A 24,781-nucleotide genomic window follows, 5' to 3' on the forward strand; every position below is an offset into this window, starting at 1 on the left:
TATTTTATTTTTTTTTGTCTCCTTATTCTATGAGAGCAACAGGTTCAGGCATACGAATAGGTTGAGTCATCATGGCTTCTTGATAACTTGGCAATTGATCGTCTGTGTGTTTGATTTGGATCATTAAACAAAACCTGGCAGATTTGAAGGGCGCCTGTTGAGGCATTGTCATTCTTTCCATGGTCCAGAGAATGTGTTGGTCTAGACTACTAAAGTCATACAGTGTCTTGTTGACCAGACTTTCAAACTAGGACAGTGAACGGGATGAAACGAAATATGAACTTACTTGTTTCATGCGAACTCCAAGCGTTGATCTCTTCTTGCTTGTCCAGAAACTCAATCCGGTTGGGATCAAAAGTAACAATAATGGACACCACATGGAGATATGAAGGGAGCGAGCAATGAACGTAAAAATGGCTGAACAGACCACACATAAGATGGCCACAATAAACACATAAAAATCAATATGATGACTAGGACAATGGTGTCGAACCAATTGGTCTAATTGATCCAACCGTCTCTTGACCGTGTTTTCTGGCATCTAAAGAAGAAAAAATCCCTTTCTTTTTAATCCATTAACAACATATATCATTGCTACTAATGGAACATACAAACAAAGACAGACGTTGAATCAGCACTTGTTGTTCTTCTGTCAAGATCAATTTAGGTGGTTTCCATCGAAGACTAACAATATAAAAAGTAACAAGTGACATAGGAAAGTAAATAAATAAAGAAAAAAAAAAAGAGAGAAAAAAAAAAAGAAGGATTTCAAGGAGACGCATACATTTTATGTTCAAGAATTTTCTCTATTGTCTACCCAAACATGCCAAATAATCGTACTTGTACCTAACAAAGTAGCCAACAATCCACCCAACATCATGTCTTGTTTCGCACTAGGTCGAATTCCATCGGGTACACCTTCTAGATCCAATCCCTTTTTGCCTGCTGCGTTTCCTGTGGGTGGGGTACCTGAAGCTAAACAGAGATCTCTTAAAGCGGGTGTCATCTTCATGTGCTGCTGAATCCATTCAGGAGCAGTAATAAAAGTAGCAGCCAGTCCTGCAGGGAGGTGCCAATCAACATGGCAATGGAAAAACCAGACACCAGGATTATCTGCCTTGAATCGCAACACAACATAGCCTTTTGAAGGAACAGTGATGGTATCCCGACAAGTAGGGTTACTTGGTTCCTCTAGGCTGTGTTGATCAAATATACCTTGACCTCGTCCAATCACTTGAAAGACATGGCCATGAAGATGAACTAATATGTATGAATAAGTACAACAACAACAAAGAAAGGAGGGGGGTGAATTCATGTTTTCAGTATATACTTGCATGGATGAATACCATCATCCAAGTTGTTAATCACAAGTTCCACTACTTGATGAAGAGGGAAAATGGACACTTGGGATTGTGGACCATAGACAAGTGTATTATTAGCTAAATCACCTATGCTTAACACTGTATGTAAACTAGGAACAAGGGGAGGTAGATAAGGAATGTTGTTCATTACGCCATGATTGAGACCGTCTGTGTTGACCATGAAGTCGATAGTCATGTTGATACGGCGATCAGGAACAAGTGCTGGGGTTTTTCTTAAAGGTTCAATGAATGCATCGTCGTATTCATGCCCTCCTGTTTCAATAGGGGTATCTAAGAAATTATGATGTGATGTGTTATAATAGACAGGTGCTTTGATATCTATAGTGTGTATCGTATGAGTTACTGACAGGCAACATGCACGGCTTACTCAAACGAAGGTCGCTCGGTATGTCATCCAACATCTCAGGATCCATATCGGCATGAAGATAATAGTTGAACTCAGTCTTGTCTTTTGTCTCGACCAAGACAGACACACGTTGGCCTGCTGATAAATAAACACTGGATGTGGTGGTTGGTTTTGTCAAGACCTACAACAGAAGGTAAGCATCAACAACTGGAGGAATTGAAACATACACCGTCTACTTCAATGACTTGCATACGATGGCCACCTAAATAAACACGAAAGGCAGCAATACCAGACATGTTTATCAATCGAAGTCGATATGTTTTACCGGATTTAAACATAAAAGTGCTGTTGACATGATCATTGATCAAACCAGATTCTAGTTACATACATTAATATCTCTATGCGTCAAATGAACTGTTTTTTTTTTACGTGGAATAGGCTCAACACCTTCTGTGTTCTCCTTGTTCATGTATTGTTCAAGGTTTGTATAAGTATCTTGATGATACCAATCTAATCCTCTATATGAGTGATGCATACATGACTTAGCTACTATTACCAGACACGGTGATAATTTCCTCTTCATCGTACTCTATCTTTTCATTTGGATCATACACAATCAAAGGAACTCTTAATCCATCCATATACTGTACCTGATAAAAAAAAAAGAGGGGATCAGATAAGCATATAACATCGAGTAAACATTACTTTAAAATGACTATGGATCCAAAATGTACCTGCCTGTAGTACAGGAAACTCATAAACAAAGTCATGATGAGGAGGAATAGGACTACACAGTAAAGCGTTAAGAAGAATTTCTCTGTGCCTGATCTTACCATTGTGTTACCATAGCAGCCCCATCATAGAGATTGTAGCCATTGTTTTGTAAAATGCCATGTGTATGAATCACAGTAGGCTCATTTAATTTGTTCCATACTTGAAGCACAAGCGTATCATTTATTTCGAGTTTGACAGGAACAGGACTGAATTCTATGAATACATGATAATGAAACATGCATATACTTACGGCCACTGATGATTGATACTAATCACTCGTCTTTCATGTAAGCCATCCGGATTGACATGTTTATACTCGAGCACCCAATCATAGGTTACTTTTTTCGTGCTTATTTGTGATAAACAGAATAAAAGAACAATCAAAATAGACAGGTACATGAAAAAAAAAAAGAAAAAAAAAGAAATATACTGATATTTAAAAGTGCGCACAAGAATAGCTAATAAAAAAAATTCTCAGGATGAACTTTATCGGAAGAATCATGCAAGTGAGTATTTTTGATATGCACAACCCGATACGTTACTTGATATAAAGTGCGATACTTTGTGTTACATATCGATTAAAACAAAGTGGTTTGTGCAGTTGGTTTCTTTTTGGCTGCGCTTGTTCTTTTTACCTGTCATGTATTTTGCGCTTTATTCAATCTATCTTTTTCTAAAAAGGTTTGTTAAAAAGATAGGATCCTATCTATCAACAATTTGACAGGTAGGTCAAAAATCACGAAAAAGAAAAAACCCGTCACGGAATGTGATTGGTGAGTCATTATGGGCAAGAGTGAACATTCTGTGTAATCCATTGTTGGTAATCCCCCACACACATCCTCTATCTCTCTCTCTCCCCTCTCTCTCTCCTTTGAAAGCTCTTTTTCAACTTTTTTCTTTTTCAATGCAAAGTATAAAATTAACATGTAGATATAAACATCTTTAATTATGTAATTTGATTTATCTGTTCATATTAAACAAGACAAATAATACTTTTTAAACCCGGGTGATATAGGACCAATAAAAGGAACACCGCTATTAGAGTTCCGATACTCCTTTTACATATAAATACAAAATTCATTTCATGTAGATTCTTTCCCTTATTTTTCTCAACTATGTGTGGTATTTTTGCTGTCTGCAACTATCAAGGTGATGTTGATGCCTATCGTCAACGTGCTCTCTATCTCTCTAAAAAGTAAATATATAATATAAAGCTGAATTGACATTGACTGGTATAATAGGATCAGACACCGTGGTCCTGATTGGAGTGGTTGTCATGTTGCAAACAACAACATCTTTTGTCATGAACGTTTAGCTATTGTGGGTGTTGGTAAAGTATTGAAAAAAAAAGAGCTAGAATGTATTACTCACAACCTGATAGCTTCGGGTGCTCAACCTCTTGTCAGTGAAGATGGTAACTACATTCTCTGTGTCAATGGTGAAATCTACAACCACAAACACTTGAGAAACCAATTAAAGAAGCCTCACCAATTCAAGACAGAATCTGACTGTGAAGTGATCATGCACATGTACGATGAAATGGGTACTGATCTCGTTAAGCATTTGGACGGTATGTTCTCCTTTGTCCTTTTGGATGTCAAGCGTAACAGAATCATTGCTGCCCGTGACCCTATTGGTATCACTACTCTTTACTATGGTTGGAGCAGCAAGATGCCTGAAACCGTCTTCTTCTCTTCTGAACTCAAGTCCTTGAACGAAGAATGTGACAAGATCTTGGCTTTCCCTCCTGGTCATCTTTATGACTCTGAAACCAAAGAAACCACTCGTTGGTTCAACCCTACTTGGTGGGACGAAAACAAGATTCCTACAAGCCCCGTCGATTATAAGGTTTTGAGAGAGTCACTTGAAAAGGCTGTTCGCAAGCGATTGATGGCTGAAGTACCTTACGGTGTCTTGTTGTCTGGTGGTCTTGATTCTAGTTTGATTGCTTCTATTGCTGTGAGAGAAGCTCAAAAGGTAGCAAGTGGTTCCGTAAGTGAGGATGATCATTTTGATGAGAGTAAGTGAGATCAGTTTTCATTGGTTCGTTGAAATTGAAAGACCTTTTATCTTATCTATTTTTTTTTTTTTTGATAGGTGGTCCCAAGAGTTGGCCTGGTGTCCATTCTTTCTCTGTTGGTCTCCCTGGATCCCCTGATTTATTGGCCGCTAGAGAAGTAGCTAAATTCTTGGGTACCATTCACCACGAATACACCTTCACGATCCAAGAAGCTTTGGATGCTGTGAGTGATGTGATTTACCATTTGGAAACATACGATGTCACTACCATTCGTGCCTCTACACCCATGTATCTCTTGTCTCGTAAGATCAAGGCTTTAGGTGTTAAGATGGTCTTGTCTGGTGAAGGTTCTGATGAAGTCTTTGGTGGTTACCTTTACTTCCATCAAGCTCCTGATGCTTCTTCTTTCCATACCGAATGTGTCAGCCGTGTCAAGATGTTGCACACCGCTGATTGTCTTCGTGCCAACAAGTCTACCATGGCCTGGGGTTTAGAAGCCCGTGTTCCTTTCCTCGACAAGGAATTCTTGGAAGTCGCAATGAACATTGATCCTCAAGAAAAACTCCATAAGAAAGAATTGGGCCGTGCTGAGAAATACATTATCCGTAAAGCATTTGACACCAGCGATGAGCCTGATGCCAAACCTTATTTGCCCGACAACATTTTGTGGCGTCAAAAGGAACAATTCTCTGATGGTGTTGGTTACAGTTGGATCGATACCTTGAAGGCTGTGAGTGAAAACAAGGTGTCTGAAGAAGAATTGGCTCAAGCTGGCAACAGATGGTCTAAGGATACACCCGATACGAAGGAAGCTTATATGTACCGTGTCATGTTTGAACAATGGTTCCCTCAACCTGCTTGTACTGCTTCTGTTGTGAGATGGATTCCTCGTGCTGATTGGGGTTGTCCTTCTGATCCTTCTGGTCGTGCTCAAAAGGTGCACGATCAAGCTTATGAAGAAAAGTAATTTGTACATATAGAATAAAAAGTTTATTATCAAATTGGGTCATGAGAGAGAGGGGGGTATGATGTTGTATATAAAATAAATTAACGAGGAATGGCTAAAGAGATAGAAGGAAGTCTTGTCGGTGAATGATTGGCTGTTAAAGACAGTAATGAACTAGCTACTTGTTCTTCATGATGTGTTGAATGATGTGTCATGGCTGAATCAATGTCCGATAGTCTGGCTACTGTATTCGACAAGAGTTTTGACAAACGACTGATTTCTTTTTGTAATTCTAGTCGTTGAGCATAAAGTGATTCCATCGAAGGCTGATGAATACAGGTAGGGTAATGTGTTTTGATAGGAGGCAATGTGAGTCGATGGTCTTCTTCTGATTTATCGCTATCAAAGCTCATTTTGCGCGTTTTTTGTTGTTTCTTGTCGTTGGAAGGACATCGTTTTCTTCGCTTGATTTCTGTGCGCATCATGGTAGCAGGACGATGGACATGATGTAATTTATAATAAAGACCACAGGCATTACAGATAGTGTTACCGCTTGCATCCCTTCGCCAAAGGGGAGTGGTGGTTGCTTGACAATTAGCACAGACAATAAGCTCCGTGGATTTCTCATTGTTTAGGTCAAATGATTCACCGTACACATAGTCTTTGATTATCACATTACCGCTCGAACATTGATCGCATACAGGTCCCTTGCCACTTTCTCTTCCCCAAACATGAGGGCGGAATGATGATTGACATTCAACACAACGAGTTAAGCATCTTTTTCGAGTCTTTGTTTGTTGGAAATTCATAGAGGAAACCATCTTTTGAGTGTATGCAAGAAAGAAAAAGAAAGAAAGAAAGAGAAAAGAGGTGAAATTCAATTCAATTGAACACGACCAGCCTAAATTTAGAAGATTTAGATAATCTCTGCCAATCAGATCCTATCAAATGATCAGTTCATTTCCCACACGAATGGTTACGATTTGTTGCGCCAATCAATTGACCCATTCTTATCACTTTACATTTCATTATCTAGACCATCTTAAAAAGGTTATAAACAGATCTTGTTCTTTCTTGTTTCTTTTTATTATTATTATTATTATTATTGTCATTTCTATTGCTTGTTTTTTTTATGTCAAAGATAGAACTAGTGATGATTCAATCGATGAAGCATCTTATTTTTAAAAAAAATTTGTAAAAATTTTTGAAGATAGGCATTTTATTGGTGGAGATAAAAAAGATGGTTTAAATTCAGGGCAGATGCACAGACTATTAAATCCAAAGAAAACCAGGGCAAAATATTTTATTCAGTTCATTTCGGTTTATTTGATTCTATAAATCAGTTTGGGGGAAAAATCTTATCAAGAACAAGGATAAAGGACAATTGAGTTTCTGGAATGAGCCTTTGTACTAGCACCATGTAATTTTTTGATGCGTTTGTTATGATAAAACATTGGTCAAGGTAGGATAATAACGCAATCCAGTTAATTATGGCATGTCTTTGATTTATAAACAGACGTTTTGTTGAAACTCAGCTGCTGCTGCTTGTTTTCTTTTTTTTTTTTTGATTTATAGTTTTTCATTTTAAAAACAAGAAAGAGCATTGTAGAACGAAATAAAAAAAAGCTGACTTGGCATAAAGGGAGTGTCCCTTAAAGAAAATCTGAGTGTGAATTAAAGGAATCCAGAAATTCAAGAGAAATGATGGACTAAAAGCTATAAAAAAAAAGTGCCTTAACAAAGCTAATAAACGCAAATGAGATACATCAAATAATATAAAGAAAGTAGCATGTTGAATATCAAGATAGTGAGATATCTTTCAAAAACATATTTTCTGTTTTTGAGTTGTAGTGTACAGTTTTTATGCTACTTTAATGTTTTGAGGGTGTTTTATAGGCCTAGAGAAGCAATTCTTACTAAGTTATGTTAAATAAAAAATGTCTCTATCGATCACTAATCGGAAAATAGTGAAGACTTCTTCAGGGGATCATAAGGGCAAAATGACGATTTTTGACTTTTTCAAAACTTGCTCTATTTTTGCATGAATATGTTCTTTTATGTGTGCTCAAACATAAGAAACTCAAAAAAAAAAGGGAATTAGAAGGTAAAAATGATGGGTTACTTTGAAAAACACTCGCGTCTGCAGTGGGCTGCCAATACAGTTTTGGTACTATTATGCATGTCAATTTTATCCAAAGATGAGTTGTAAGAAAAGGTGGTTCATAGACTAAAAGCATATAATAGGCAATGTGCCAAATGGAATCAAAATGTGTATTTTTTGATTATATGGATATTAAATGAGCAAAAATTATATCTTATAAATTATCATTTACATTAGGGCAATGAGAAAGAGCAGAAAATGGATATTAAACAATATGTGTAGATGTCAAGCGGTTATTGATGCTTATGGTAGTACCACAAAGCACTAAAAACCTTATTTAACTCGGCATGTTTAGCCATCAAACACTCCAACATTAGACGTGCTTTATTGACATTCTAGTCTATCACTTTCTTCATGGGATTTAAAATAAAAAAAGACACATTATAACTTAATAGCTGCTTAGAATTTTAGCAATAAATATACTTTACTGGAATTTATTTGTCAAATCATGTTTTTCTTTTTGAAGTTTTGGCCAATTATTTTTTGTTTGTAAATCAAAAATGTATACAGGACGATGATCAATTGAACTCTTTTAACTATAAAGCATTACAGTTAGAGAGAAAAAACTGCAATGCCTAAAGCTTTATAGGGTATTGTGTCTGTATTAATACAATGAAAAGTTATTTTTTTCTCTCCAGCAAACAACATTATTATTTAAGTAATAATGATTACACTCAACATGATGTAATGTGGTTTTGAAGTCATTCTTTTTCAAGGAAATCCTCATTCATTCCTCCGTTATATATATATACCACCAATGATTGTATGTCAAAACATTCTAGAATTCTGTCAACATGGGTAATTTAGAGACACGCTAAATTGTTAAAAAAAGAAGCTTATTTTCTTCATGGCCTTATACAAATCATTTTTCTCTCTCTAATCACTTAAACATAAAGTGGTAGATTTCTTTTTTTTTTTTCTCTTACGCTAGATATAAATGGATATTTTGATTCAAAAAATAAGGCAGGCAAAATGTTTCATGTTTCATTTCAACACTACTTTTTTTTTTCTTTGTACAAAGATACACACAGCTTAAATAAACTTGTGCATACACACATAACATCGTACGTGACTGCACTTTTATGCAAGACAAGCAGAAGCCAATGTCTTGTTTACTAACGGATAAAGAGAGATATATATTCCGAAACAAACATACGTCTCTACGATAAAAGATCGGCTTGTTTTAATTTAAACTAATATATACTTCTTTAACATACAGATATTGTCTCTCCGTTGTCAAATGAATATGTTTGTTTCAGCCTACTAAACTCATCATCATTTTCAATTTGAACTGCAAGCCATTGCAATTACTAGATTTGTGTACCTGCGTTGACATCCAATAGTTCTCCGATAAACTTTGGTTCATGATCTTACTAAAAAAGCTCAGATAACTCAGAGATGAATAACAATAGCACATGGGCGTGCGTTTAACCCCCTTTTTTTTGGTTTAAGATACGGTTAGTAAGATTATTCCAGATTTGTATAAAGAGATAGCAGAATTCAGAACAAGGTCATTAAATTCATTTAACGCGTCTTTTTCATGACATTTGCAGTTGTGTCTTGTCATTGCACTTTATTTGATAGGGAGGATTCCATAAAATTCTTCTTTAAGAAAAGAAAAGAAAAGGGAACTCTGAAAAAGGGCATAAGAAGCATGTTGATAGCATACTTGCTTTATTGAATGATAACGGATCAGAATGCAGTGCCGACTCTAGTTGCCCGAGTTTGATAAAGATCTCAACAACGTCATTTTATGTTGATCGCACTTGGAATTTTAGCCCGTCATAACATCATTGATTTCTATCTCAGCATAGACATGGTCGGCATTCCAAATCTTGTAAAACTTGATGAATCAAATTGGCTGCCTTGTAAAAATAAGGCTAATTAAATCATGCACGTCATTGAAAGTGGGTCTCTTTAGACACATATATAAGAGACCCCCACATATCCTATTTTCTCCCTCTCTCTCTTACTTTTTTCTTTATCAATCTTTCAATATGCAACAACAACAACAAGGTGAACACTTATCTAGAGAATGGGCTCTTTTGAAGGATCCCGTGCTTCACACTGAAAGATTGGACGCCATTCGTTCCAAGAAGGGTTACATTATTGATATGGATGGTGTCATTTATCACGTAAGTATATATTGATGAAAGCAAGTGTTAAGGTGACTAACTTGTTTATCAGGGTGCCAATTTGCTTCCTGGTGCTAAAGAATTGGTCCAATTCCTTCAAGATAACAACAAGAAGTACCTCTTCTTGACCAACAACTCTGCTCCTACTCCTCAAGAATTGCAACAGAAATTACATAGACTCGGTATTGATGTAGGTGCTGAACACTTCTTCACTTGTGGTCAAGCTACTGCCTTATTCTTGGAATCTCAAATGCCTGGTGGTGGTACTTGTTATGTGATTGGTGAACCCGGTCTCGCTTATGCTCTTTACGAAAAGGGTTTCTACATGAATGACCACAACCCTGATTACGTCGTTTTGGGTGAAACCGCTGCTATTAACTTTGAAAAAATTACCAAGGCTGTTCAACTTGTTCAACAAGGTGCCAAGTTGATTGCTACCAACTTGGATGTTGAAACCCTTGATTCTCAAGGTCGTAAGATTCCCTCTACTGGTGCTTTTGCTGCTTCCATTGAATTGGTTACCAAGACTCAAGCCTTCTACTGTGGTAAGCCCTCTGCTTTGATCATGCGTTATGCTCAACGTGTTCTTGGTCTCTCTCGTTTGGAGACCTGTATTATTGGTGACCGTATGGATACAGAGTAAGTTGGTGTTTTAAAGTAATGTCGAGATTATTTACGATTTGATAGTATCGTTGCTGGTATTACCTCTGAAATTGATCCTGTTCTTGTTCTTTCCGGTGTCACTGCCATGGAAGACTTGAAGGAATTCGCCTATGGTCCTTACCTTATCTTGGGTGGTGTGTATGAAATTCCTAGTGATGACTCAAGTCATCGTGTAACTGATGAAGAGCTCGAAGAAGCTAGTAGAAGAGTAAGTGATTATATCATATAATGTTATGAATCTAACCTCCCTCCTCTAATTAGGCTTCACTATTGTAAATACAATCAAAATCCTCTTTTTGACCAATCAAATTAAATTAAATAAAAATACTTGTGAATACATCTTTTTTTTAAAAAATTCTTTTTTTTTGTCTCTTATGGGTCTTATTCAACTGAAGCAGATGCAACCACTTGCACCTTCACACCAAACCAATACACAAAAACAAGCGCCGTTGTTACTCGATACAGAAGCATATAAGAAACGATTTGAGTCGATTGTCAAGAAGAAAACAACCAAAGTAGACAAGTCTCAACTAGTTGTTCCTGTACTTCCTTCCATCCAGCAACAAAATGCTTATGAACTATTGATTGAGGAGAACGGTCGATTCAAAAAGATTGTTGGCAATCCAACTGTGAAAAGTGTGATTGAGATGTTTTCTTATCATCCTACTGAAACTGGCTTGGAAGCAACAGGAAAACTTTCCGTTTTATCCAAGTTTTTTACTCGAATTCAAGAAAGTGATATCGTAAGTAGAACATTACAAGAAAGGAGGGAGGAAGCAATATCACTGATCTTCATGTTAGAATTTCGATACAGCCATCGTATGCGCTGACAAAGATTCTGAAACTATGTTGTATGAGCGTCTTATTGAGTCAAGCCTGGGACTCAACATAAGAGAACTTAGCTCTTTTGCTTCTCTTAAAGACATACACGGTGTCATTGTCAAGCACAGAAAAAAGGATAAGCCAGTAAGTCTGATTTCATTTGATGATAAGAGTATACTAATCTAGGTTAGAATGATATTATCACTCGTACAGATGTTGATCTTGTCGTCATGTATGAACCCGCTTTGAACTCTTCTCCTGATATTTCTCAATTTAAAGGGGCTACTTTTGATTCTCCTAGCGTGATTCGTCTTACGACAGCCAACTCACCTGAGATCAGGTACTTGACCAAAACTTTGATCACTCCCGAGGTAAAATTAGCATATTCAATAAGCAAAATCACTCGGAGAGAACGGTCTAATTTTCTTCTCCATTGTATCAAAAGGTTCTCTGAAGAAGACATAGAAGTATGGAATACAATGTTAGCAAACAGTATATTTGAATGGGCAAAGAAAAAGGAAAAAACGCCATATGAACTTGCTTATTCACCTCATACCCTTTCTGTCTATAAAATAGGCAAGAAAATAGGATATCCATCAAAACCGAATCCTCATACTTCTACTATGTCAACACCTATAGCCATTCCAAAACAAAAAGCTGAAGAACAAAAGCAACAACAAAGACAGAAGCAACAGGCGAAGAGGAATAATAAAAAGACACTAGAGACAGCACAGGCATTTTCAGAGCGATCACAGGCTCAGCAACAACAAGAACAACCAGCCCAACAAAAGCGCAAAATATCACTACCACCACCACCATCACCACCATCATCCTCTTCAAAGAAACAAAAGACGTCTCAAAGCCAACATGAACAAGAGCAAGGTACTAAAATAGAGACCAAGGACACATCTGAACCAATTTCAAGTGGACCATTACCAGACTTGAATTCCATATTTCAAAATGCACTTGATCAGTTTGAAAAGGATTTGAACAGTATCAAGATCAAGCTTTGAATGTACATGTATAGAACTTGTAATTATTGTGAATAAAACATGTTTATTTTATGTCTCTATGATTGTCTGCTTCTTGCTGGGTATGATGTTGACATGGATTTGGATCTGAATACACAAACAGTTGTTCGCCCTTTTCTATTTCTCGCTTTGTCCAACACACAATCTGGTTCACTGTATCTCCTTCATAAAACGCAATATTCACGTTTTCTCTTATTGGGGTTTCTTCTATACAGTGAAAGGGGCATAATGGTTCTCCTGTTGGATGAAAATACAGGTTGCCTTCACTATTGGTTGGATCAATCACTGTCTTTCTATACATGATAGCCATCTCTGAGGCTTTTCCTAGTCCATCCTTTAAGGAGTCAAATTCGTCTTCTGTCATAGGCACACCAAAATAAAATCCTAGAGGCGTATGTTTGGGTAAATGTTGTTTGGCTATCACACCGTTCTGTATCGATAGCAAATCATGCCATGTCCTAGGTGTATCCGAGTTATATTCTCTTGCTTTTTTACGTTTAGCAATGAATTCATCAAATTCTGTTGCATAGGTTTCCTCTTGATTCACCTGTAAGTCTTGTACTAGTTTGGCTCTTTTGTGATGTTGAAAATAATGCGTCCAATCCTGCATTAGCTGGTCTTGCCATGTTGTGTATTCATGAAATGCACTGTCAAAATTGCCCGGTTCAAAAGAGAGTCTAAAATGCATAGACCGACTACCTTCAGGCTTGAATGGAATAAAGTAACGATCTGAATTATTGGTCAAGATGGCAGAAGCAGAGTTCATGGGTGTCTTGACAAAAGTGAGATATAGAAACATATAGATATGGGTTTACCTTTCCTCGAAATACTCTGGGCAATGATCGTTCTTCACTGATCTTTTTGTCTAGAGTAAGTGCTGATTTGATTAAATCAGTACGGGCCATGGATGATTCATGGTGTTGACGAAGTGCGAGAAATAGCATGTAAGATTGATTATGCCAACGTGGTTGTTGTGTTGGCTGAACACGCGTAAATCGTTTTCTTTTGTGTGCTTCTGTTGAACCTGGAATCCTAATCTGATAACAGATGCGCTTAAAAGAAGCTTCATCTTCAGGTGGTGTTACTGGTGTATGGTTAGGCATCATTTGTAAAGTCATACTAGGTATAGAGAAAATAATAATAAAAAAATACCCCCCTCTCTCTCGCTCTCTTATTTAGTACTGTTTACAGTGTACGAGTTTTAAAAAAAAAATGTTATTATTTTGATCTCTTTACAACAGCTGCCACTAAAGCAGCACCTACTGCTACAACACCACTGACAATAGCCAAACCAATGACACCCTCTAAATCAATAAATGAATATGGATGTGGATGACATACATTCCCTTACCTGTAGAAACCTTTTCATCAATCAGTTGTTTTAAAGCAAGTGCTTGGTCATTACGTGGTTCAAGTTTCAATAGTTGGTCATTGAATCTTCTTGCTTCAGAGTAATTAAACAATTTGAAATTGCCAATAGCCAAGAAATAGAGACATTCTCTTCTTCTTTCAGGTGCATCAGTATAGATTTCTACCAATGTAAGTAAAGATGACCATTACGGCTTTCTTTTTTACCTGTAAGCAACTTGATGCCAAGTTCCAAGTGATCGGTCTTTGTTGATTTGATCAGACCCCATGCATAATTGAACTTTGTTTGAATAGTAACATATTCTCCTTCTTTAATATATTGTCTTCGCAGCACCTGAAATACAACATATAAGCGTCTGTTTTTGTTTTTGCTTCTTACCTCCAGTTCAGCAGGGCTTAGTGGTGTTTGAGCATCTTGTATTAAAGGTGTAGACACTGGCTTCATGATTCAAGCAAAACAATAAAAAATAAAATAAAAAAAAGACGAAAATGTTAAAGTGGCGTACAGATGACGTGTCATGATTGGTTTATGCAAATATCACTTGTAAAAATCAGTCGACACATATCACTGATCGTATCAAGCACGGTTGACATTGTGTTGTACAAGAAGAACTTGTTAATATTTATTTATTTCGAAACAAATAAGGCCTGCTTCCCGAGATTACCTCTTTTTTTTTTTCTTTTTCTTTTTTACTCACGGACTGAGACTTAAATATTGAAAATTGCAACCGAGGCGAGGAAGGATTTACAAAATAAGTAAATGAGCTTTAAACTTCGCTTCACTTGTCCGCAGAAAAATGTCTAAAAGTGTTGCACATGCATGTTCCCCACAAAAATTAGATCGGAAAAGTACGTAGAAGAAGTTGTTTATTTATAAATGGTGTGATTCGGAGCCCTGATTTTCTGATAATCTCTGATTGATATATAAAAAGGTTTTCTTTTTGTTATAAAATCATTATTGAGAATATTATTATTATTGTTATTATTGTTATGACTCCATCTCCTTGTATTGAAAACACTTGCTTATCTAGTTATGATAACAAAGGTATATGCTCTTTTTTTTTTCTTTTTTACTTATGGTTTATAGGCACTGCTTTAGAGCAACAAAAGCGTAAGGCTCTTGGTCTTACTGGTCTATTGCCTTCTGGTATAGAAACCATGGATATTCAAAGACGCCGTGCACTGCAACAAGTACGCTCCAAGTCTACAATGCTTGAGAAATACATTTTCTTGGCTCAATTGCGGTCTTCCAATACTCGTTTGTTTTATAAGATCATCATGGATGATCTTCAAGAATTTGCTCCCGTTATCTACACACCTACTGTTGGTACTGCTTGTATTGAATACTCTAATATCTACCCCTTTTTGGCTGCTCCCGGTGTTCCCGATGGTCTTTACTTAGATTCTACTGACCTTGAAGGCTTAAAAGAAACCATTCTCAACTATAGACCTGTACCTGATTTTTCCCCTGAAATTGCTGTCATTACAGATGGTTCCCGTATCTTAGGTTTAGGTGATCTGGGTAGCAATGGTATAGGTATTAGTATCGGTAAATTACAACTCTATGTAGCTGGCGCTGGCATTGACCCCCGCAAGACGTTACCTATTGTTCTTGACTTGGGCACAAACAATGAGAAACTACGAAACGACGAATTTTATTTAGGTCTTCGCAAACCTCGTCCCTCAGACACAGAGTTCTACAGTATTGTAGATACTGTGCTCCAAACAATTCACGACATATACCCTCATTTGATTATTCAGTTTGAAGACTGGTCTAGTGAACATGCTTTTGGTCTTTTAGAGAAATATCAAAACAAACTGGTGTGCTTCAATGATGATATTCAAGGTACTGGTGCGGTCATTTTGTCTGGTGTGATCAATGCCATCCGTCGGGTACAAAAGGAGGCCGGTGTTGTTCCTCAAGATCATCGTATCGTTTTCTATGGTGCTGGTTCTGCTGCTATTGGTGTCGCTCGCCAAATTCAAGCTTATTTTGAACGCGAATATGGTATTCCTGAAGAAGAAGCCAAGCGTTTCTTTTGGATTGTAGACTCAAAGGGTCTGGTCACTTTGGATCGTGGTGACAAGCTTGCTCAACACAAAACATATTATGCTCGTGATGATAATCAAGGCCAGCAATATAAAGATTTACTTGATATTGTAAATTATGTTAAACCAACGGGGTAAATATATAGAATGCCACATTTTGTATGATAAACTCAACCAAATATATAGTCTGATTGGTCTTTCTTCCACCACGGGTGCTTTTACTAAACAGGTGCTTGAACGATTGGCTGCCCTTAACGAATGCCCTATTGTGTTTCCACTTTCTAACCCTGCCACACAAGCTGAATGTACATTTGCTGAAGCGATGGAAGCCACAGAGAACCGAGTCATTTTTGCATCTGGCACTGCATTCCCAAGTTACACAATTCCTTCTACAGGAAAAGTTCGTATTCCTGGCCAAGGAAATAATATGTACATCTTCCCTGGTCTAGGTTTAGGTTCCGTTTTGGCAAAGGTCAAGTCTGTTTCTGACAATATGATTTACAGCGCTTCGGTTGCACTTGCTGATTCCCTTACTACAGAAGAATTATCTCAAGGTTGGTTGTATCCCTCTCTTGTACGCATCCGACAAGTTTCAGCCACTGTGGCTACGGCCGTGATTGAACAAGCATTGAGTGAAGGTCTAAGTGATGCTGAAGAATTAGCTCAATTTTCGCATGACGCACTTCTCGATTATGTGGCTAATCATATGTGGACACCAACAGAAGACGAAGGATACAGTCGTGCCATGTTTTAATGTGCTGTCGTGCCTAAACCAAACCCAGTTGATTCCACTTTGACTTTAGTACATATATGCTCTGAGTCATGTTTTATTTTTCTTTATAGTAATAAACTTTTTTTATTCTTTCCCTCTTCCTATCTTACTAAGCTATGCATTGTGGAAGCACTATAACTGATACCCCAGGTATCAATAAACAACCAATACTATACACAGAAGCTTACATGTTTGAGTTGTTTGAACGCTTAAGAGCAAACGAGCTAGAGAAGAACGAGAGTTTTGATTGAAGACCATCTCCTCTTTGGAAGATGTGACGAAGAAACAGCACCTTGATGACTTTAGACGTTACAAAAAGAGGTATTAGTAAATACTATTACGAAGCATGAACGGTAGGAGAGGAGATCCATAGATCATTAAAAATCATTAACAAATGAAGTGCACCAGTCATTACATGAAGCGATTGCAAGTGTTAAAAAGCTTGCAATTCATGCCTAGCTCCACGCCAGACAACATGACGAAGATGCTAAACACTATGCCACAAAAGCGCTCAAATCCTATAAAGTCTCAAACATCTGAAACCTCGCAACTCTAGTGCAAAATGAAACGCTTTTAGCTCAGAGTTTGTTCAATCTTACTAGAGCCAGTTTCCAAGAGGGCTTGCTGCGAAAACCAGCCAACAACAGCAACAAGTACTCAAACAGAGGAAGAAGATGGAACAGCAAATACAATCGTAGAAGAGGACCCTTCAACTCCAAACGAGCTAACCAATTACCAGTAGTACCAATATCATTCATTTGTACAATAATAAAGGATTACTTGGTCCCATCAGACGGCATTCTACCAGGCCGTAGCCTACAACAATTTGTACAATAATAGAAAGCATGGAGAGCAAAATAAGCATAAACGGATCTTCCAAATAGCAAATGCTGGTAGTCGCTATAGAGTCAACCTTTTTGATCAACTTGGTAACATTTGTTTTGGTGTATTCTTCGCAATAAAGCATGCAGATTGCTTTCTCTCTTGTGACGGCAACCATAGCTCTGCTGATGAAAGGACAAAATACAAATGAGGTAAACCAGGTAAACGACCATGCAGTTTAGACTTTAACCAAGTAGGCTTGAATTTTTACCAGATGCAAAAGCGAACATTCCGTCCATCCCAATGTTCTCTCCAAAAAGGAACCATTTTATAGAAAGAAAAAAAATATTTATCAAATCATTTCAAATAACAACTTTATAACAATAAACAGGTTTTTTATTGTTTGCCACACGAAGAAGTATTTCTCTTTTTAAATTACTGGCTTAAAATCTATATATTTATGCTTTTTTTGGAATGGGCAGTGTTCTCCGATACAAAAAAAAAGCTTTTTTAAATCAAAAAAAAAGTTCTATTTTCATCGATATGCTTCTGGACAATTTTTATGAAACTCTACCTATAATATACTCTTTTTTTTTTTTTTTTTTTTAGAAAAAAATGGGGAATACACTGATTGTTCTTAAAAATACATTGATCTTGAAAAAATAGTTGCTATTAGCGTTCCAATAAGCCTTGATTATATCACTTTATTCTTCGACATTCTTTCTTGACATCAATAAATCATTTATCTTTGAATACATTTGATGAATTACAGGTTTCTTTGTGTGATAAACAATAATATAAAACCTGTTTATTGTTTAAATGTGGTTAATCGATAGAATCCTTTTACTTGTCTTCTCCCCTCCCCCACCTTTGCCTGCTTTTTATTATTTATAATATGCTTATGACTACTTCTCAAAAGTTTTTTTTCTTGTTATGTTCAGTGAGCTCAACAGAATGATGTGGACCAATTAAAGAAACAGCCACTCTTACAGTTGTAATAATTTGAACAATTGAAAGAGCCTTTACTTACCAGTAAAGTTGTTGAAAAAGTAAAACATTTCAATGATCATAAAGCACTCAATAGAAGCACATGCGAGTCAATTGGCTCAAAAAGAAAGATGACCGTATTCCAGATCTGTCTGTACTCATAAAGAGCGGACAATGACATAGCTTTACCTTTTGTATGTAAAATTAAGAGTCATATGAAGGACGAATAAGATTATATGCAAGCTATTGGTACTTGGACTGGTGAATACTACTTTTAGAAGCGACTAGTTTCCTAGAAAGCATTTAGATAGGATTCTATCAACGTATATGAAAATTGTTTAAATAGATATATCCATTACAAAATAAGCTTAATTCAAATTGATTCTGAAAGCTTCTGTCAGCCGAGCGCGAATCGAAAAAAATTGAAAACGCGCAAATAGGTATCGTGAGCACAGCAGTCAACCAAAAAGCAGGTTTTATCGGGATCAGATTATTTTTTTAGTGCACCATGGTAATGATGTCAATTCCTTTCTTTTTGTCATAAAAAATCTTCATACATTTGTATTTTCCTTACTTTTCTCCCTCGGTCTTGTTTTTTTTTTCATTGTAGCTGTGTGTGTAACAATGATTATTCTTCGACATAATTCATTATCAACAAAAGATCTTTTCACAATAGAAAAGGTAAATAAACACAATCTGCTCTTGTTTATATTGACATTGAGTTAGAACATGCTCAAGATTGTCGAACAGCCCTATCGATATTCACTTGATTATTCACTATTAAACAAACAAAGATCAGAAGTGTATGGTTATATTGCAGGCATATTCAAAAGAATGGGTGTCTACCAAACATTGGGCATTACAACTTCTGATTTTCTTGATTTTTTGATTGATGTTGAAAAGAGTTATTTAGACAACCCATATCATTCGTTCTATCATGCTGTTGACGTTACTATGGTTTTATATCACATGCTGGTGTTATATGACATGTCTGCTTACTTGTGTCAATTTGATATTGCTATGCTTATGCTGGCTGGTTTATGCCATGATATTGGTCATGTAAGTCATCTGCACATCATTATACAAACGACTGATTTTTATTACTATTAGCCTGGAAAAAACAATCAATTCGAGATAGCCTGCAAAACAGAACTCGCTCAAGAATTCAATAATTTGTCAGTTCTCGAAAGTCATTCAGCAAAAATGACTCTTGATCTGTTTGAAAAGCATGATTTTCTGCGCAACATTGAAGTCAAAAGCAAAGAAATATCACAAGGCAAAGTCAGCATGACCAAAAACAGTTTTCGTTCAGGCACAGTTAGAATGATATTGGCCACAGACATGTCTTGCCACTTTTTACTCAAAGATAATATCTCAGCCTTGAAACGCCAAATAGACTGCCATCATCGTCATCAACGGCATGACGAAAAGTTAAAATCGTTATTTCCAGAAGACCAAGATCCTTATGCTTACTTTAAAGAGCGCTTTTTCAATAATCAGATACCAACGACAACGATTACCAATGACGATGAAATGAAACTCGATCAACACCAAAGACAAATGATGTGCAACATATTGATCCATGCGGCAGACATAAGCAATCCTTGTCGACCATGGCCTGTTTTTCAACAACTCTCGCGGCTTGTCTGTCTTGAATTCTTTCGTCAGGGCGATGCTGAACGTGAATTGGGCCTGCCTGTGTCACCACAAATGGATCGCTATAAAGCTAATCCTTCTAAAATTAACGTTGGATTTATTGACTTTATTGTACGCCCTTATTTTGAGTCACTTTGTCAGTTATTTACCAAGGCTAATGAACTCATCGTAAGATGCGATCAAAACAGAGAGGAATGGCTACATTTGGCTTGGGAGAAACCACCCGACCCAAAAGATACCCATTTACCTAGTATCGAAGAAAGTCTAGGCGGTTCTATTGAAGAACAAGTCATGACAGTGGCTCCTGGTAGCGTTAACATTCCATCCTCGATTGAACAAGATATCAGGCAGCGCATTATACAACTCAACCGCAGTATTAGTTTTAATGATCAACATCTTGTTTCTCAATGTAGAGAATGGTTACTGTCACCCTCAAAAGAAGAAAAAGAAAGGGAGATGGAAGCACTTAGAAGAAATAGTGAAGGTATGACTGCAACATTGTGTCATACTCTTCCAGGATTCAGTCAATTGCATAAAGCCTTTTATAGTAGGCGACGAAAGAGCGAAGAAGTAAGCCATCGCTTAAATGCTTCTGGCATGAAAAATAAGATGACAACTGCTACTGGTATGACAACCACGACTTGATTATTGTACATATATAGTCATAGATGTAAATAATAATAGTAATAGCACTAATAATAAACACCTTTTTGTTAATATTTTATTGCATTAAGTAAAAGCTTATATAGTATCACATTCCAATACTCCTGTAACATTTACACAACAGTCTTTATCTCATTTTCGGCATTCTCTTTTCCCTTCTTTTTTTTTCCCTCTCTCTCTTTCTCTATGATTACTGTTGTTCAGTCATTTGTAAGAAACTCTACAAATACAATCATCATACCAAAGCAACTTGTGAGTTTCATATGTGTCTTTATTATAGCAAAGACACCGACTTATCTGCTGGTCGGATTTATTGTAGGCTATATGATGCTTATAAAGAAAGAAAAACTTGTATATACAAATCACAAGAATGAAGACACAATGGAATTTGAAAGTCTGCTACAATTCCCTTCTTGTCCAACCACATTGCCTCAACTGGACAATAGCTTTTATTTCAAGAGGGACGATCAAATCCAAAGTAGACCAATTATTCAAAAAGACCAAATTACACAGCAAGACAAAGAAAGAGATAAAGAATTACAGAAAACCTGTCATTCACTGTATGTACCTCCTATTTCTGTTTCACTAGAGGCAAATCCTGCAGCAACAACACTTGTTGAAAACAATGATCAGCCACCTGCTGTATTAGTTGTGACCAATATTATAGAAACAAGCCCGGTAGTTCAAAAGCAAGATTTGTTTGGCATAGATATTGAAGAGTTGCTACTTATGCCTCCACCGCCACCAATCCCTTCTAAACATTCACTGTCAAGTCCTGGTCAACTGTTTAAAAGCAAATTCCAAAAAGCAGTCAGCCGAATGAAAAAACAGCATTATTCAGGAGGCACAAGAAAGACGATCCAAGATAAACGATTTAGTTCTCTTAGTGACAATACAACCACGTCTTTTCAAATCATCAGTACTTCTTCCTGCTCCTCTTCTTCCTCCTCTTCTTCTTCCTTTATGTATCCGGTATCACCAAAACCTTCTGCTTCCAGTCGTGTACACGATCATTTAAAAGGGAAATTAAATAAATTATTCAAAAAGTAAAGTTTAATTGACCTTCATTCATACTTATTTTGGGATCCAAAATTATTTGCTTTACACTTGGATCAGGCTTTGAGCTCCTTTATCCATGATAATTATAGGCCAAGAGAGACAGCCATTATAGTGAGGCAAATGTATAAACAAGACTTACGTCTGCCATGTCAATCATTTTGCTTGTCAAACGTACCACAATAGTAGCACAACAAAGCCATACCGTACAAATCAGACTGTACTTTGGCGGATATATTGGTTGCTTTGTTTAAATTACAATTAACCTAGAAATGTCTTTGACGAAAAGGCTAAACATTCCCCTTGAAGCTTAACCTACAAATTACAATATAAAAAAATGCTCAAGATACTTTTGTGCAGTGTCATATGACAGTGTTTAGGTTGTATAGACAATACTATTGCTCAATGTGCTTGCATTTACGATAAGAATAGTGAGCTATGATAAAATAAAGTTCTCCAAAAAAAAAAAAAAAAAAAAAAACTGAGCGAAACAACAGTATCTGATGTTTGTTTGACATTCACTTTAAGCAATGAAGCTCGCTTAGTATCTCGGAATAAACAGTTATGAAAAGAGATATATAAAACACAAGTTTGTTAAAATGTCATTGTTTATATCTCTTAAACAAATATGCGTTATTTGAGCTTGATTGTATCTTCTGGCCTGGTGCTAACTTTACTTAATATTCCAACAACTCAAGCACAGTCAAGTCATTTGAAGTAAGCTATTTATATCTCAATATGTGATCTAATATTTGGATAGTGTGGGACTTAATCATAGAGAGGGAAAGCCAATGAGCACACCTTCAAGAGTCAAGCGGGCGCTTGCAAAATATGGTATTAATGATAATGAGTTGTATTCTTCAGGTGGTGCAGCCATTGAATTGGATAGCATCTATGTCGATATTGAAGTAAGCATTATTTTATCCTATTTGTAAACTAACTTTAAAAACAGTATCTTGGTGAAATTGGAATTGGTACACCACCACAAATGTTTAGTGTAGACTTTGATACTGGTAGTGCTGATATTTGGGTCCCTTCTGTTAAATGTGGTTCTACTTGTAACCCACACCGTCGTTTTAATGCGTCTTTGTCCTCAACATATGAATCACTCGAAAACCAAATGTGGAGACTCCAGTATGGTGATGGTTCAAATGTCATTGGTTATGCAGCTAAAGATTCTATTCATCTCGGCAACATTACACAGCCTGCAGAAGTATTTGGTCTTGTGTCTGTCTTATCATCACATTTTGCCTATGATCAATTCTTGGATGGTATTTTTGGTCTTGGTTTCCCTTCTTTGTCCTATATTGGTCTGAATAGTTCTATTGTTGAAAATATGTACCAAGATGGTAAAATTCCTGCTCCTATTGTTAGTTTCTACTTGGGACATTATCGAAATGGAGGCAAAGGAGAAGTGGCAAGTGATCTGCGTCATTTTATTTTTGTTATTTACTTATTTAATAGCTCTTTGGTGATATTAATCAAAAACATTTTGAAGGAGAGTTGTCCTATGTACCTGTGACAACAAAAAAGTATTGGCAAACTGACTTGACAAGTATTTCCGTTGGCTCTACCAGCATTTTAAGCACACCCATACCTGCTGTTCTTGATACTGGCACTACTTTGATTGTTGCACCCAAGAACATCTCTGATTCAATCCATGCTCTTATCCCTGATGCTAAATATGATCCCATGTATGGTTGGCGTATGCCTTGTGCCTATGCAGACAGCACATCTACTGAATCAATTGTCATTCGACTTGCTGACAAGGATTTCCCTATTTATCTAAAGGACTTGGTTCGAGCAAAATCTTCCGCAGATACTCAATTGTGCTTCTCAGGCATTGCCGGTGCTAATCTTCCCTTTATTATTTTGGGAGACACCTTCTTAAGAAACTATTATTCTGTCTATGACTTTGGTAATGCACGTATTGGGTTAGCTAAATCAAAAGCATAAACTTTATTAAATTATCGTCTTTTTTGCTGAGCAGCCCTGATCTTGTTTTTGATAGTCAATTCTTTCTTTTGCTTAGGCTCTTCTATCTTTTTTGTTTGAACAGATTTACCATACTTTTTCAATAGTCTTTCTTCTACATCTTCCAAATCCCAAATATGAGGTGTAATCATGACATTTTCCTTCTCAGCCAAAAAGAGTTTGTTAAAGTCTTGAGGTTGACCAGGCTGACCTTGACCTGGCATAGCACCAGGCATCATACCAGGCATAGCACTCATGGCAGTCATATCCACACCAGCAGCTAATTTTTACTCATTCAGTCTCTCTTTATAACACAACATTACTTTACCATTCTCACCACCCAAGATTAAAGAAAACACACTTCCAAGACCAAACAAGTTTAGGAAATACCAAGACAAAGAAGAAACCCAAGTGACATCCATATCGCGTGTATCCACACCACTTTGCAACATTTGCTTAAAGCGAGGCGTCAAGGGGAAAGGAAGCTTAATGACTATAAATCCTTGGAAAAAGAAGTTGATCCAGCCCATAATAACCATTTGGGGTACCATGTTCATTAATTGTTTCTTCATACCTTCCATCATGGAGTCCATCATGTCAGGATCCATCATTGGATTCACGGGTTTTGTGGCTTCTTTAGCAGCATTAGGGTTCTTGAGGTATTTTCCCTTTTCAAAAGCATCAGCCAAGTATGCTTTACGAACGCTGAATGCATGCTGAGGGATACTGTTGCCTACTGTTCTTAGACGTAAACCACGTAATAGGGCCTTTCTATACGCATAGTTAACAATCGCTCTTCGTGTTGAATAGACTTACGATTCTCGAATAGCTTTTAGTTGCGGTGCTTTTGGTGTGCCTGTAATAAGCATAGTAATATGATGACGAAGAATACCGACTAGGACCATGACAATCATGATGGGTATTAAGACCCAATTTCGAATAGCTAACGTGAATTGTTAAAATAACATCTACTTTTGATACATGCTGACATTACCAGGATCTAAAATCATACGCTGTCTATAAAGAAATATATTAAGCTATTGCTTTCATAGGACAATACTTACGCATCGGACATGTTCAAGTATAGAGAAAAAGAGAGGAAGAGCACACACTGATTTTTATACGGGCTTTAAACCCGCCCTTTCTTTCTTTCT

The 24,781-nt window shown here is 36.8% G+C and overlaps 13 protein-coding genes across 13 annotated transcripts; 7 read left to right on the top strand and 6 right to left on the bottom strand.

Moving 5' to 3' along the window:
* Positions 1-2: 2 nt before the first annotated feature.
* Positions 3-763, bottom strand: B0P05DRAFT_540822 (uncharacterized protein; the record flags this gene model as incomplete). The annotated part of the gene is made up of 3 exons (XM_051578109.1): positions 612-763; positions 287-563; positions 3-247 (listed from the first exon to the last, which is right to left on the bottom strand). Coding segments are annotated over exons 2-3 (475 nt in total), but the record flags the coding sequence as incomplete, so codon positions are not given.
* Positions 722-2,912, bottom strand: B0P05DRAFT_540832 (multicopper oxidase-domain-containing protein). Its single transcript, XM_051578110.1, has 9 exons — positions 2,753-2,912; positions 2,562-2,708; positions 2,434-2,515; positions 2,285-2,378; positions 2,158-2,238; positions 1,956-2,104; positions 1,750-1,909; positions 1,335-1,700; positions 722-1,260 (listed from the first exon to the last, which is right to left on the bottom strand). Exons 1-9 carry the CDS (start codon positions 2,899-2,901, stop codon positions 794-796), a joined length of 1,695 nt encoding a protein of 564 aa, XP_051434930.1. The 5' UTR covers positions 2,902-2,912; the 3' UTR covers positions 722-793.
* Positions 2,913-3,371: 459 nt separating this feature from the next.
* Positions 3,372-5,575, top strand: B0P05DRAFT_540842 (asparagine synthase). Its single transcript, XM_051578111.1, has 4 exons — positions 3,372-3,697; positions 3,744-3,832; positions 3,884-4,522; positions 4,600-5,575. The coding sequence occupies exons 1-4, from the start codon at positions 3,618-3,620 to the stop codon at positions 5,487-5,489; spliced, it is 1,698 nt and encodes a 565-aa protein (XP_051434931.1). The 5' UTR covers positions 3,372-3,617; the 3' UTR covers positions 5,490-5,575.
* A 345-nt stretch (positions 5,576-5,920) lies between these two features.
* Positions 5,921-6,070, bottom strand: B0P05DRAFT_438094 (GATA zinc finger-domain-containing protein; the record flags this gene model as incomplete). Its single annotated transcript, XM_051573727.1, has 1 exon — positions 5,921-6,070. A coding segment is annotated over one exon (150 nt), but the record flags the coding sequence as incomplete, so codon positions are not given.
* A 3,530-nt stretch (positions 6,071-9,600) lies between these two features.
* Positions 9,601-10,782, top strand: B0P05DRAFT_540846 (HAD-like domain-containing protein). The gene is made up of 4 exons (XM_051578112.1): positions 9,601-9,764; positions 9,817-10,403; positions 10,452-10,635; positions 10,689-10,782. Exons 1-4 carry the CDS (start codon positions 9,627-9,629, stop codon positions 10,701-10,703), a joined length of 924 nt encoding a protein of 307 aa, XP_051434933.1. The 5' UTR covers positions 9,601-9,626; the 3' UTR covers positions 10,704-10,782.
* A 19-nt stretch (positions 10,783-10,801) lies between these two features.
* B0P05DRAFT_586960 (uncharacterized protein) lies at positions 10,802-12,262 on the top strand (the record flags this gene model as incomplete). The annotated part of the gene is made up of 4 exons (XM_051582548.1): positions 10,802-11,170; positions 11,229-11,393; positions 11,441-11,589; positions 11,695-12,262. 4 exons carry the CDS (start codon positions 10,802-10,804, stop codon positions 12,260-12,262), a joined length of 1,251 nt encoding a protein of 416 aa, XP_051434934.1.
* A 109-nt stretch (positions 12,263-12,371) lies between these two features.
* B0P05DRAFT_457786 (uncharacterized protein) lies at positions 12,372-13,284 on the bottom strand (the record flags this gene model as incomplete). Its single annotated transcript, XM_051573962.1, has 2 exons — positions 12,372-13,052; positions 13,096-13,284. Coding segments are annotated over 2 exons (870 nt in total), but the record flags the coding sequence as incomplete, so codon positions are not given.
* Positions 13,285-13,473: 189 nt separating this feature from the next.
* B0P05DRAFT_540858 (uncharacterized protein) lies at positions 13,474-14,280 on the bottom strand (the record flags this gene model as incomplete). The annotated part of the gene is made up of 3 exons (XM_051578113.1): positions 14,028-14,280; positions 13,856-13,982; positions 13,474-13,811 (listed from the first exon to the last, which is right to left on the bottom strand). Coding segments are annotated over exons 1-3 (415 nt in total), but the record flags the coding sequence as incomplete, so codon positions are not given.
* A 309-nt stretch (positions 14,281-14,589) lies between these two features.
* B0P05DRAFT_603805 (uncharacterized protein) lies at positions 14,590-16,521 on the top strand. Its single transcript, XM_051583303.1, has 3 exons — positions 14,590-14,693; positions 14,736-15,831; positions 15,884-16,521. The coding sequence occupies exons 1-3, from the start codon at positions 14,639-14,641 to the stop codon at positions 16,449-16,451; spliced, it is 1,719 nt and encodes a 572-aa protein (XP_051434937.1). The 5' UTR covers positions 14,590-14,638; the 3' UTR covers positions 16,452-16,521.
* Positions 16,522-19,112: 2,591 nt separating this feature from the next.
* On the top strand, positions 19,113-20,579 carry B0P05DRAFT_469773 (uncharacterized protein; the record flags this gene model as incomplete). Its single annotated transcript, XM_051574510.1, has 2 exons — positions 19,113-19,337; positions 19,389-20,579. The coding sequence occupies 2 exons, from the start codon at positions 19,113-19,115 to the stop codon at positions 20,577-20,579; spliced, it is 1,416 nt and encodes a 471-aa protein (XP_051434938.1).
* Positions 20,580-20,645: 66 nt separating this feature from the next.
* On the top strand, positions 20,646-22,086 carry B0P05DRAFT_84279 (uncharacterized protein). The gene has a single exon (XM_051583877.1). The coding sequence runs from the start codon at positions 20,784-20,786 to the stop codon at positions 21,645-21,647; it is 864 nt and encodes a 287-aa protein (XP_051434939.1). The 5' UTR covers positions 20,646-20,783; the 3' UTR covers positions 21,648-22,086.
* A 192-nt stretch (positions 22,087-22,278) lies between these two features.
* Positions 22,279-23,617, top strand: B0P05DRAFT_490747 (aspartic peptidase domain-containing protein; the record flags this gene model as incomplete). The annotated part of the gene is made up of 4 exons (XM_051575316.1): positions 22,279-22,370; positions 22,414-22,561; positions 22,606-23,070; positions 23,118-23,617. The coding sequence occupies 4 exons, from the start codon at positions 22,282-22,284 to the stop codon at positions 23,607-23,609; spliced, it is 1,194 nt and encodes a 397-aa protein (XP_051434940.1). The 3' UTR covers positions 23,610-23,617.
* A 2-nt stretch (positions 23,618-23,619) lies between these two features.
* On the bottom strand, positions 23,620-24,727 carry B0P05DRAFT_540872 (integral membrane protein DUF106-domain-containing protein; the record flags this gene model as incomplete). The annotated part of the gene is made up of 5 exons (XM_051578114.1): positions 24,692-24,727; positions 24,622-24,644; positions 24,444-24,570; positions 23,956-24,398; positions 23,620-23,907 (listed from the first exon to the last, which is right to left on the bottom strand). The coding sequence occupies exons 1-5, from the start codon at positions 24,700-24,702 to the stop codon at positions 23,621-23,623; spliced, it is 891 nt and encodes a 296-aa protein (XP_051434941.1). The 5' UTR covers positions 24,703-24,727.
* Between the last annotated feature and the right edge of the window lie 54 nt (positions 24,728-24,781).

Source organism: Gilbertella persicaria (genome assembly GCF_025201335.1).
Source record: "Gilbertella persicaria strain CBS 190.32 chromosome Unknown B0P05scaffold_19, whole genome shotgun sequence".
Taxonomy (NCBI): domain Eukaryota; kingdom Fungi; phylum Mucoromycota; class Mucoromycetes; order Mucorales; family Choanephoraceae; genus Gilbertella; species Gilbertella persicaria.